This window comes from Rhea pennata, chromosome 2 (assembly GCF_028389875.1).
Source record: "Rhea pennata isolate bPtePen1 chromosome 2, bPtePen1.pri, whole genome shotgun sequence".
In the NCBI taxonomy this organism is placed as follows: Eukaryota; Metazoa; Chordata; class Aves; order Rheiformes; family Rheidae; genus Rhea; species Rhea pennata.
The window spans coordinates 31924497-31937156 of NC_084664.1; the positions used below are offsets into that span (position 1 = coordinate 31924497).

General features: G+C 34.0%; 1 protein-coding gene across 6 annotated transcripts in view; it reads right to left on the reverse strand.

Moving 5' to 3' along the window:
- DGKB (diacylglycerol kinase beta) overlaps nucleotides 1–12660 on the reverse strand; it is a 323266-nt gene that overhangs the window by 262047 nt on the left and 48559 nt on the right. For all 6 annotated transcript variants that reach the window (XM_062567785.1, XM_062567783.1, XM_062567787.1 and 3 more), the window contains 2 exons: nucleotides 8026–8179; nucleotides 2850–2990 (listed from right to left, as the gene is read on the reverse strand). In XM_062567785.1, coding sequence (XP_062423769.1) covers nucleotides 2850–2990; nucleotides 8026–8179 — 295 coding nt within the window. The remainder of the gene's footprint in view (nucleotides 1–2849; nucleotides 2991–8025; nucleotides 8180–12660) is intronic.

The following is a 12660-nucleotide window of genomic DNA, read 5'->3' on the forward strand; positions in this document are numbered from 1 at the left end:
CAAATCAGGGCCTTTAGAGAAGAAATCACAGAATTCATTTTCACATACACATGTACACACGAAGTCTGAACACACTTTCTGTCTTCACCACTGCAAAAATGTAAACGAGAATCGCGCCATTCTGGAAGCTTTTGTCAGTTTGGAAGGGACAGAAAATGAATAACTTAGAGAGAATCTTGACAAGAGAAACTATGGCAAAAAAGTGCAGCTCATAATTCTTGGAGTTTCTTTTCATAACTGTGATGAGAGGTCTGAGCCCTTATAAGCTCGTTATCTTCTGGAGCTACAGTACCTGTGCAGGTTGCGTTCATACCTAGTGCCCTCCATACTGCCTCCTGCCGTCTCCCTGAAGAGTTTCACAATAGGTCTGTGCCCCACGTCTCTAACCATCTACAGCCACACTAATAAAAACACATGCAAATTGAGGAATGGGCCGGGCTGAGAAAGACCCACATAATTGAGAGTCAAAATAATGTCCACTGTTGGGGTTACTAAAGAGAGAAAAGCGGTGCTACAAAACACTACAGTTCAGTCCTAGGGAAGCATCCTGCATATTTACAAAGGGTTTTTCTTACGTATTCAAGAATTACCAGTAATCGAAGCTTGGTATATGTGAAAACAACATGGATAGGAAAAGGTAGTTTCTATGAATCAAGCTTGCAGGCTAAGCTACAGAACATCTAAGTACATAACAATACAGACGTCTGTTTGTAGTATGACCTTAAAAAGGCAGCTCAAATTCTTCCAAATTCTTCTCTGCAGCTAAAGTTTGGCTTATAATTTATACTGAGGTTAAATACATTTTATGAATAATAGATGTGCTAAGTGTGTCACAGCTGAGATTCATAGTGCTAATGAGCTTTAGGAATATCAGTATACTGTTATGTGTAAAAGAATCCATTCATCTGCTGAATTATTTGTAAATCTATGAAAACCTATAAATTATACCCAGACCCAAAATCTATAAAACACTTTTCTTTTAGTGTCTTTTTATCTTAAAAATCCTCCATCTTATATCTATTTTTATTTGAAAGCACAGCTTCCATGCTCTGCTCATCCTGAATCTAGCTTCTAAACTCTCAGCTATGAATCAAGGTGTTCCCATTTTTGTCAACAGAAGAACTAGTGATTTGAGATTAATATTAATGTTGACAACTCTGGAATAAGCCACCCTTTCATTTTTCTGTCTGTTGCTACTAATTTATATTTCACTTTGCAGTCGCAGTGCCTATTGTTATGAAATTATTTCAGACAAAGAGTTAAATTATACCATTGATTTATAAGCAGAATTCAGCTAGAATCTACAAGGAATTATGCACACTAAGTAATGGTACAGTATAATCGACACTATATAAATCAATAAATCATATAAATCAATATATGGTGTATTTCAACTTTATATGACAAACTATAAAATAAATCTACATAATAAGCATGTTCTTACTTATAGATAATAAATGTAAATGAACTTGAATATGTGAAATGTGTAACAACAGCATCCTTATTGGACCAGACTGTCTCTTAAATCATTAAAAAACATCCACAGTCTCTTGCCTATGCACTTCCTCTAAAAGGAATTCCATGCAACATTCCCTGCACTAAAATCACCTTCTGCTTCTCTGCCTCTCCCTCTTTCCATTGCACCAATTCCTGGCTCCAGGGGAAGCAACTGATCTCCATTTCATGCTACACTCTGGGCTTTAGAGCTCTGATAAGGCTTGCACGGTTTGCTACCAAGAAAGAATTACTATACGGTAAACTGAATTCAATTCTTGAAACTTGTTTTTCCTTTGTATGCATTCTGAATGCACATTTGCACATCATCATATTCCTACTGTACAATACCACACTATGATTATCATCAAATCTGAGGGTAGAACCTTATAATCTTAGCTGAGGTAAAATTGCCAGTGATTTTACAGTATGAAGTCTAGCATCTTGGAAGTTGTTATACGCAAACTACGAAATATGAAGATAGTTCAAAAACATATAGTCGCTTCACCTTGCAATGAATCTCTTTGCAGCAAATAGAGGCTGCTGTCTGCATTTCCTATCATATTGAGTATTTACCTTCCATACAGTATCAAAGCCTGATCCCACTGCTCTTTTATAAAATAGACCAGCTATGCATATCAAAGTATATTTGGTCTTAGAAAGGACTACAGGACTGGACTGATTGTTTACCTACCTGGAACTAACTGTTTCTAAAATTACATAATAGGAAACACAAATGTTCTTTTTTGTCTGATTTGCAAATCAAACTCACTTTACTACTTTTCTGAACTGATAGAGGTATTGGGCTTCTATGAATCAGGCCCTTAATTCACAAATCAAGCCTTCCAGAGTCAAACATTCTCTTTCAGCAGTGGCACAAATCCGGATTTTTTTGTTTTATTTTTTTTAACTTTCTGATATTCTTTAATATTATAGAGTCCATGGCCTACATTAGCATCTGTTCTTTGCCTGACCTAGCATGTTTTCTACAGATTATCCTAATCATTACTTGTATATATCTCTAAGCATCCTCAGTATATTTGTTTTTCAAAACTCTGATACCAGGAATAATTTATTTAAAATACTATTAAAAGAAGCACTTGAAAGGATTATTTTAATTGTAGATCTTATGTGCCTTGCTGTCCAACTTCACGTGTACTAGACAGAAAGAAGTTAATTAAAATCTTAGAGTTAAAACTCTTAGCAAGAATAATAGTTCATTTCCACAATACTACTTCCCTGACACCAAATTAAGTCTTAAATTTGAAAAATTCTGAATCAGAAATTTTGATGACTTTTTCCTTTCCCTGAAAATAAATAAATACATAAAATAAGGAAAAATAAAAAGAACATACATTCTAGTTTATCTTCAGGTCTTCCTCTTTCTAGCAGAGACAAATAGCAAACAATGTCTTTCAGCTGGATCACGTCTGGTAAATGCAAGTTAGCAGGAGTAGAAGGTCGGGATGCAGTGGTACTTTTGTTAAGTCTCAAACCTGGAAATAATACACAATCCCTGTTACTCTTATTTATAAAATAAATAGAGAATGCAAAACAAAACTCCTATACACATGCATCTTTGATTTCTTTATTTAAATCTCAGAGGATTTCTTAAATATAGAATGTGAAGTTTTAAACAATCCATATTCAGAGTTTATCTGGCAAATATAGAATTAAAATGATAGAGTTTTGTGAAAAAGGTGTAAAATAATATACAGATAAACAAGCTACTATAAAAAGAAATCAACAAGGGCAATGGAATCGCTTTTTTAATTTGCCCTGATCTGATGTCATTTGACTGAAAAACATTTCTGTTGAATATTTTTATTCAACTGCTTATATGTTAATTTAAATATTAAAACAATCCCTGCACAACTCTGCATCCACCTCCTTGTGTTTGAGAAGTTTCATCAAACTTACAGATTGTCATCAGCTACACTAATTAAAAGATGTCTTAGTGATATCAAAGAGAACTTTGATGACATCCAAATGTGTATTTTTCCCCAAAACAGTCAGATGCATGCCAAAACAGCACATATTTAGCACATATTGTAGAAGACTTGGCCCAAGAATATCATGAAAATAAACACAGAATTTAAATAATAGTCATAATAATTTTTCAAATGTTGTGATCAGAGCAGTTCCAGTGTATCAGCTAGAACAGAAGTTTCAACACTGCCAAACCTTTTGCTTCAAAAAACATTAGCAAGACTAGTCCTGAGGATATTATTAGAATTTGAAGGACTGATAATAAATAGAAAAACAAAGTAAAAGGATAGGATTACACAGAGATAGAAATAATACGACTTTCTTAAAAAATTCATTGCATTTCCCACTGACCTTAGCAATGCTAAAGAAGAGTCTTTACAAAGGGATTAACTGTCCTTAAATATTTTCTATAATTAATTCAGAACAGGTTCTTCACTGCTTACATAACCTGTGTACATAGTTTCTCTCACCCATTCCTCTTGGATTAGCTAACTACTTTATCAAATAGAAACAGATTTTTTTTTTCAGATTTTTTATTTTAATCTTGAAAGCTTTATTAAAACCTAAAAATTTTTTCAAATGGTCTCCCCTAAGATATGTATGCTGCAAAAGAAAAAAACAAAAACAAAAATTAATTACTGAGAGCAATTTGGCATTCGGGGAACGTGCTTTTGAATCATGTCCAAGGTTTTAGCCAGATAAGCACTAAAAGTAAATATTTAAAAGAATAAAAAGGTTGAATAGGTCAATATTCCACCAAATATTATTGCTATAAGAACTAGAGCATTATTTTAGAGCTGCTGTACCCCTAAAGGCTCTGCTTGGACAGGCCTTCGAGATGGACCGTTTCTCTGAAGAGGGCCTATCCCCATCTGAGGTCTGATACAGAAAGCTTTAAAGCTTTCTACTCTCTTGCACAAGGCCTTGTGATATCATCACCCACGAGCACTGTAAAATCACTATTTGTATTTCCATTAATATCAAAGAGTGAACAAAGTAGCTCAGACAGCCAGACTTTAACCAAAAGCAATGTACATTTAAACTTGAAAACTACTTGGTGCAGCAACTGACCATACGATGTGAGCAAAAGGAGAGAGCTATTTCACACGTTTCCAAATAGTACAGAGATCTAAAAGAAGGATCAGAAATTGAGTTCCTGATCCTTCCACTGGATCTACATTTGAGGTAGGTAGTGAAGTCTAAAATCTGCAATTTAGGAAAAAACATGAAACAGAATTCGGACTTGAAACTAAAAAGAATAGTATGTACTTTTAAAGCAAGACAGCACAAAATATTAACCAGTGTTATCTTTAATCACACAATTTATGGAAATAGTTCACTTTCCAATCTTATGTGAATCCTGTGCATTGAACAGAACTGGACCTAGCTCATCTCAAATATTATAGCCCTGAATCCCACTGAAATCCAAATGAAAATTAACTTTTGGCCTATCATCAGCTGCATATCAAAGTATTTTCTTCATAATCATAAGTAGCTGAAGGGGGGGATGCAATACTGACTTAAAACGCTACTGCTTACCTGGCATCTGTTTCCATCTCTCTTCAGACACCTTAACTGAAAATAAATTTATAAACATAAGTGAGTGGATAGAGAAACACTAAGTAAAAAGTGCACATATTCCAGAGATATTTATGAACTTTGCTACTTTTCTTGGGAGCTCATGTAAACTTTCCCGTCTTCCAGAAGAATGCCAGATGTTTCCTTCACAGTATGATCAGTTTTTATATTATTGGCAATGTTTAAAAATTACTTGATAAATGGAAATCAAGGTTTGCATGATTTTCATTTGTACATTAAAATGCTCAAATGCCCCAGTTTTTCTCCTTAATCACTACAAATTATAAATATATAACATCTAGTTAAAATCTCATTTATTTGAATTACAACACAGACAGCAAATTTTCAGGCACAAATAACCAATAATCCTGAGATGAACTGAATTGTCTCTGTTAACACGCTTTGGGCATAACACTTCATAAAATTGTCCTTTTAGTATTATATTGAATTCATATGGAATACTGCTAAACTGGTCTCATGACACATTATTTAAGTCTTTACTAAAAGAAAAATAATTAAAAGGAATTAAAAAATGGAAAGAATGAGTGAAGGAGAAACAAAATATAGAAGGTAATATTATAATAAAAATACAGCAAACAGTTTTAACAACAATAAAAGAATTCATTTATTTAAGTGTGAAAAAAGTGTATCAGAGAGAATTGCAACATCGAGGGAAGCTTAACATGGCGTTTACTGAGCAGAACTTGCAAATTAGTCTGACAACAACCTAAAAATCACAGTGAGCATTTTCTTCACATGAAATGTCAGAGCCACAGGAAGAAATGCAACACCAAAATGACAAAGGATGGCTTTTGGAAATATCTACTCAGACAACATATGCTAAAACATAACATAATAAACAAACAAATACGTATCAGTAAACATCAGCTGTTGTTGGAGTTATCAGGCAAAAAGTGTTGAATGTAAAAGATTATGAACTAATGGTGACTGGTACAATGCATGTTTGTAATGGATGCTACTCCCTGTGAAAACATCAATAAAAAAACAGACATGCTGTAACTGGAAACAAAAATCGTGCTGCTAAGACATTATTGGCAACAGAATCTGTACAGCTAAGAGAAAAAATGCCATGCTGAAAATGTAGACATCCGAAATAATCTTTATTGTCTACTGCAGAGACTATTACATTTACACATGTCCTGCCCCTAGAGATTCTGTCACGGAGAATCTCTAAGGCCGAGGGACTGAAAACACTCCTCTAAATGACTTGCCCAAACCCATGAGGAAGTCATTATCAGAACTGCAATTAGCAACAGAAAGTTTTGCATCTTCTGCACAGTTGATTGCATCACAGCCCAGTGCTCTGCACATGGAACTAGTCTAGATAATAAGACAATAAAAATACAGGAAGTTTGAAATTTATTGTCTACACAGCAGATGTTTGTGGATGGAGATGAGTCCACGGCAGTTCTGACTAGAAAGGATAAAGAAAGTATCTTAGCAATTCAATTCATATGAAATGTTGTAAGCAACCTTGGCTAGCAGAAAAGGTTTCTCAGTTAAGCCTAAATTACAGCTTATGTATATAATAGGTATTATTATGCTCATAACAGTAGGCAGCAATGTAATATGTCTTTTGGCTGAGCTATATAAAGCTAAGAAGTAGAAAAAACAAATACTATAAATTTAAGGAAAGAAAAATAAATGAAACATCTATTTAACATATTTAATTAAAAATGGTGTTTGCTAATCAGAGAAAAGGTTATCATAATAGACTGTTCCTTTCTCAAAAAAACGAGTCAGATTCAATGGGCAATATTTAAAGGCCTGTAATTCTAATTGTATCTATGCATCTATAGAAATAGGCATCTATAGAATCTATAAAAATTCAGAGCTTGTTACTGTAGCAATCTTTTTCATACTTTTTCATCTCATTCCCTGCTAAAAGCAAGTAATTGGTATATTCATAGGCTGTAATGTTACTGAAAATTATTATCCATATCCCTTAAAGCATCTCTGTAACACAATATTTTAATCAAGATGCACCTATATCAAGTCCCCATCTTCCAGGTGAGTTGCATTTTGAGGATATTTAATTTTCTTATAAAGATTTCAAGTGATTAAAGATCCATGAAATCCTTTTGTAACTTGTTCAAACTGTTCAATTTCCCCAGATGTTTAAAGTAGGAAATTTATTTCTAGTCTAAATTAGTCTAGCTCCTGCTTTCAGCTACTGAATGTTGCTATAGTTCCCAAATTAGTACCATTCAAAATGAAGTCTCTGAAATTTAGGAAGATAATCTTATTTTTTTCTTCTAAATTTTCTTTAATAAAAAGCTTTATAAAACTTTATAAGTCAAAAGTTTTTAACATTGTTTTTCATGAAAATATGTTAAAAATGTATGCTCTCTAAACCTAAAATCATATTAAATAAAATGTACAGTCTAGCATGAAAAATTCAAACTATATTAAGGAACTGATCCTCACATTGGTTAAAGAAATACTGGCAGCACTTCCAGGTCATTTAAACACCAGGAGCTGATAAGTGTGTAGGATTACCAGCAGCAGCAGCAGCACAACCAGGAAATTAAAACAGGAGATAGTAAATGGGTAAAGATAGCTTTAGAGCACCAGGAGGAGCTTCCTGAAGGAGGCTCTGAAGTCTTCTAAGTGTTTACACAGTACAGTAGGCAGCAGGACCATGTAACCATAGCAATTTAATTAGCATTAACATGAAAAAGACCGTCCACTTGGTGTCTCAGCTACATCATTATTGTGAATTTAAAAGACGAAACCATTTAATTTCCATTTCTCTTCACAATAGCCCTGTGTTCATGACTGAGTTTCTCCAAATTCACAGATACTGGGGGGGGGGGGGAACAAAACACATATACAAAACCCCCTTAAAGACAATTTAGAATTCTGTGTGTCTATAACTAATAGAAGTAAATAGCAATAGAAAAAAATTTTAATTTCCTGTATTACTGTAATTTGATTACTTACCTCCAGAAAGGAGCTGTGGTTTGTTTTTTATTAAAGGGCTACAGTGAGGGATTTTGTTGCTGAATGACATAAAAAGATGTTCAGTGAAGTCATCAGGCAGCTCTGCCTCCAGAAAAGTCTTCATGAACAGCCTGAATCCCTCTAAATCAATTGTCTAGAATGACATATATATATATAAAAATATATTATTATTTGTTAGTTACAGAAATATTTCATATTAGTGCATCAAATATCCTGTTAACAAAAAATGTTAGACTATCCTTGAAAATATTGGTTTCTGAAGATATAATCTGGAATACACATTGAAAACTATTGATGAGAAAGAGCGAGTGAGAGATGGCACATTAAGTGCCATGCTACCTACTTTCTTCATTAGAATATGACTTAATTACATAAATAAAATCAGAACCAAAAATGTCTGTGGAGCTCATAGGGCTGTACCTGGTACATTTTAATTCCTCCTCGAGTTAGGAAGATGGCAAGCAGGGAATTTTTGGATCCTAAGTCTAGGGAACTGAAAGCCAGCTAAGTTCTTTTCCTGGTAGCAACACGTTTTATTGCTGTTTGTCAAAGAGGAATCAATCATTTTATCTAAACAGGTTCTCATAGCCAAATAGGAGTGCTGAGACTGTGCAATATTATGCATAGGAATAATAATAATAATTTTTAAAAAGACTTGTTATTGGTTTCAAACATTTGCCATTTCAGTTTAATTTGTTCCTGTTTTCACCAGCAAGGTAAAAAGTGGTTAACGAAACTTCATCAAATACATCTCTCCAGTAAAACAATGTTATCAGTCTTAACTAACTAAATGAATGTAAAATATTTTGATCATATTTTATCCTACTAATATAGAGTACTACTAGAGACAAAGGTGTGATGAATTATTATATCAAGAGATCTTAAGACAATTTTCCACCTTTCAGTAAGTCTCAGATAAAGCCATGTCTTACTGCAAAATCAAGGTGGGAAAAACTCCCACCTAGGGAAGACTTTACATATCCCCATGAAAACACCTTGGTGCAACAGAGCAAGGAATGCAACACTAGTGAGCAAAGGACAAGAAATTAAGTCAAACACAAAAGTTGAAGACAAATTTTCATAGTGCCCCAGTAACTTAGGAATCTGAGTCACCGTAAAAAAATACGTTAAAGTAGCTATAAAAATTATTTCACTTCGTAGTAGTGATTTTTCTTTCCTTTTCTGCCTCTGCCCTATTTGACAAGATAAATAAATTTTGTTCTGTACATAAGAAATAAGGTATTTTCCAAGAAGAGGAATAAAACCTAACTGCCCCACAGTAGTACTTTAATTGTATGCCATTCTTCTTACTAGAGGGCAACAACAAAGACTGCAAAATCTGACAAATTTTGTGCAAGTTTACTGACTTACTAGCAATATAAACTTGGCAAGAGGGCATCTCTGTTGAGGTTAAAACCGAACACCTTGTTTGACAAAGAAGCTCAGTGAAACCACTAAAACTCCTACCTATTGAATGAAAAGCAAGCAGAGACTGGGAAAAAAGAAGCATCTTAGACACAAAGTAATTATCTTTCTGTCATCCTGGAGTTTCAGCCATTCTCTTCTACATTTACAACTCATACTCTGTTTCAGTCCTGCTGTAAACTTTCTAAATGTTTTCCTCAATAACAAAGTCACTGGCACTTAATTCAGTTCTTACAAACTACAAAGGCAAAAAGACTTGTATCAGCAGCCAAGCAAACTGGTCATCAGTTTACAAAATATATATATAAATATATTTTTTATCTGACAGCATAACAGATACACTAATCGCTAAATTAACTAATATTAGAAACAAGAAATTGTACTGGATTGTTCATTAATGAAATGCGTCTTAGCAATTTCATTAAAATTAAAGAGGTATAGCTGAGATGAAAGGAAAACAGAAAAACAAACTACAATCTCACTTAAGTTAGGGTTCATGGATAGACATATTAAAATCTCTGTTACATAAAGCTTTCTTTCATTTACCTTGTCTGCAGCTTTTATGTACACATTTCCCTGCTAAAAATATTCCTTGAGCTGATAGCTATCTTATATTTTTAAACAGCTGCCCCCATTACCATACTGCCTGAGTAACAGTTGTCCATAAAGCTGCTGGCAATAACTATTGATACATTTTTAATTTTACAGGCTCAGAATTATGCCTGAGCAAAAAAGTTGGTCAATAAATAAGATTAAAATTATGCAATTTTCCTTCCTAAAGATTGTTTTTCTCAAGGAGGTTCTATCTTTTCAATGTTTTCTAAAGACTGTCAAATTATTGTTTACCCCAGTGTCCTCTAATATAAGTGTTCCAAACTGTCTTATATTTTCTGATCACAAAAGACAAGGTCTATCAAAGTAGATGACTTGGCTGCCGTAACCATTTATTATATTTGACGCCCTGGCTGCCATTGATTAGAATGCCCAGCAAAAAGGAAAACCAACTGGACAGGGAAGTTATTCTGGAAAATTGTTCTATAGCCCAAGCTCTTCAGCTCAAAGCACGTTACACTCTCCTCTCGCGTGCCCTGGGACCTATATTCCCACAGAGAAACAGTATGATTTGTATAGCAAAACAGAGCTCTGATGTTGTACAGTCAAAAAGCCTTCAAATGAACCTGAAAGTTGGTTAGGAGCTGGTAAGTGACTTGACCACACATCATCATAACCTGAAACAGAAGATGGAAAATCACGTGCTGTATCGGCCAAATGCACCACAACTGTCCTGACAAGGACAGATCCCCATGAACAGATCTTCGCCTATATGAAGAGGATAGAGGCCTTGATTCTCACCCTCCTTTTCTGAATAACATTTTTCTAGAGGATCTAACATAAAGAAGTTGGGTATAGATTTACAGATGATCTTAATAGGAATTGAGCTCTAAAGCAACGTAGGCATTTTTGTAAATTTGTTTTTTTCTAAATGCATCTACACTAAAGATGTATTTTTGTAATGTATCTACAGTAAAGAACAGGAGACTCGTAATAGATTTAGAAGTAGTTTAGATTAGCCATACAGTCTACAAATATGAGAGTCTTCAAAGAAGGCTCATTTTAAATTAGTCTTAGTTCTTTCTCTTCCCCCTCTCTCACTGTAATATACACAAGCCATTACATAATGGCAGAGAATGGAAGAATTTCTTAAAAGAAATCCTATGAGAAGCACAGAAGATTCGTGTTGAATATGCTAGAATATTACCAAGCACCTACTTGAGTACTGAGTATGGCTCATTTAAAACAGAATACTTAAAGAAGCAAAGTATTTGCTGAACCTCCATCCTAATTTAAAATAAGTTTTGCAGAACAACACCACACAGTATCATGAATACTTCTCTATTCTGAAATTATATAGTACTTCCTTTCTCATAGAACTTCCCTGTTCTAAAATGTGAAGATGCTTCTATTCACCTCTTCAAGCAGCAAAGATTGTTTGCCTTCCCCGTTCTCAAGTTGCCTTTCTGAGATGGCTAAGTAACCAGCCTTTCTCTTCTCTGATAATTATGAGGATATATTTCGCCCACCCTAAGCTACTTTTCACAGAAATCACACAATGTTTTGGTAAGCAAAAAGACTTTAGCCACAGATAGATGAAAAAAAGGAATGCAGAAGTCATTAATTTTCCACACTGACATGCATCATGCTCACTCATCTATGCAGACCATAATACCTTTTAGAAGACTTCACTACCACATCAGAATTATTTAGAGGAAAAGTTCAGTAAATTTTGGTATGGTTGTAAAATAATTTATTTCTGTTAATTAATTCAGAAGCATTAATTAACCAGTTCAGACTAATAATATCAGAATAACATATACTGATACGTATTAGCATGCATACTAATTGCTTAGTTTTCAGCAGTTGCTTGGCTTTCAGAAGCTCCAGCTGAATTCAAATGAACCTGTGAAAGAAGGATTTAGCTTCTTAAATAGCAATTCAGAAGGCATTTTCCATGATGTTTCCCAGGTGAAAGGAGAAGACTGTGAAAGGATGAAGCAAACTGGTGATGATTAAAATGACAAAATACAATTTACTCCATCCATTTTGCAAGAGATTATGAGTGTGAAGGGGGATTTCCATCACAAGTGTAGGGATATCAGGACATCTCGTATTTTCAAGGTAATGGGGTTCAGCTGACTGAGACACACAAAAGGGCCTGGCTGAAGCAGACAATATTTCCCACCCAGAGGAACATGAAAGAACTTTCAGACCATTTGGCCTAAATCTTCGGGGGTAGGGATACTCACTATGCTGTTTTAGCTTCAATTCAAATAAAAAAAAAATCTACTAAATGCCTGTGGTCACAGAAAGCGAGGTTTTTCTATATTAAGCAGACATAAATGGATTCTTCTTTTCTATATGTTGCAATACCTAATTAACCAATTTGCCCAGTGTACTAGAGTTCCATTTCTTATTGTTTCATACCATTATTGCAACATATATCTTTATAATCTTCCTTATAATCTTTTATAAAGCTTTGTAAAGTTTCTTACAGTTATCGCTTATAAAGCTTCATTTGGTAATATAACATCTTGGTATCAGCTCAGAGAAATACCCATTCAATAATACCATCAAGTTATAATATCTAATTTAAAGCATAATGTCTACATAATATTAGTTTTACTACTATTT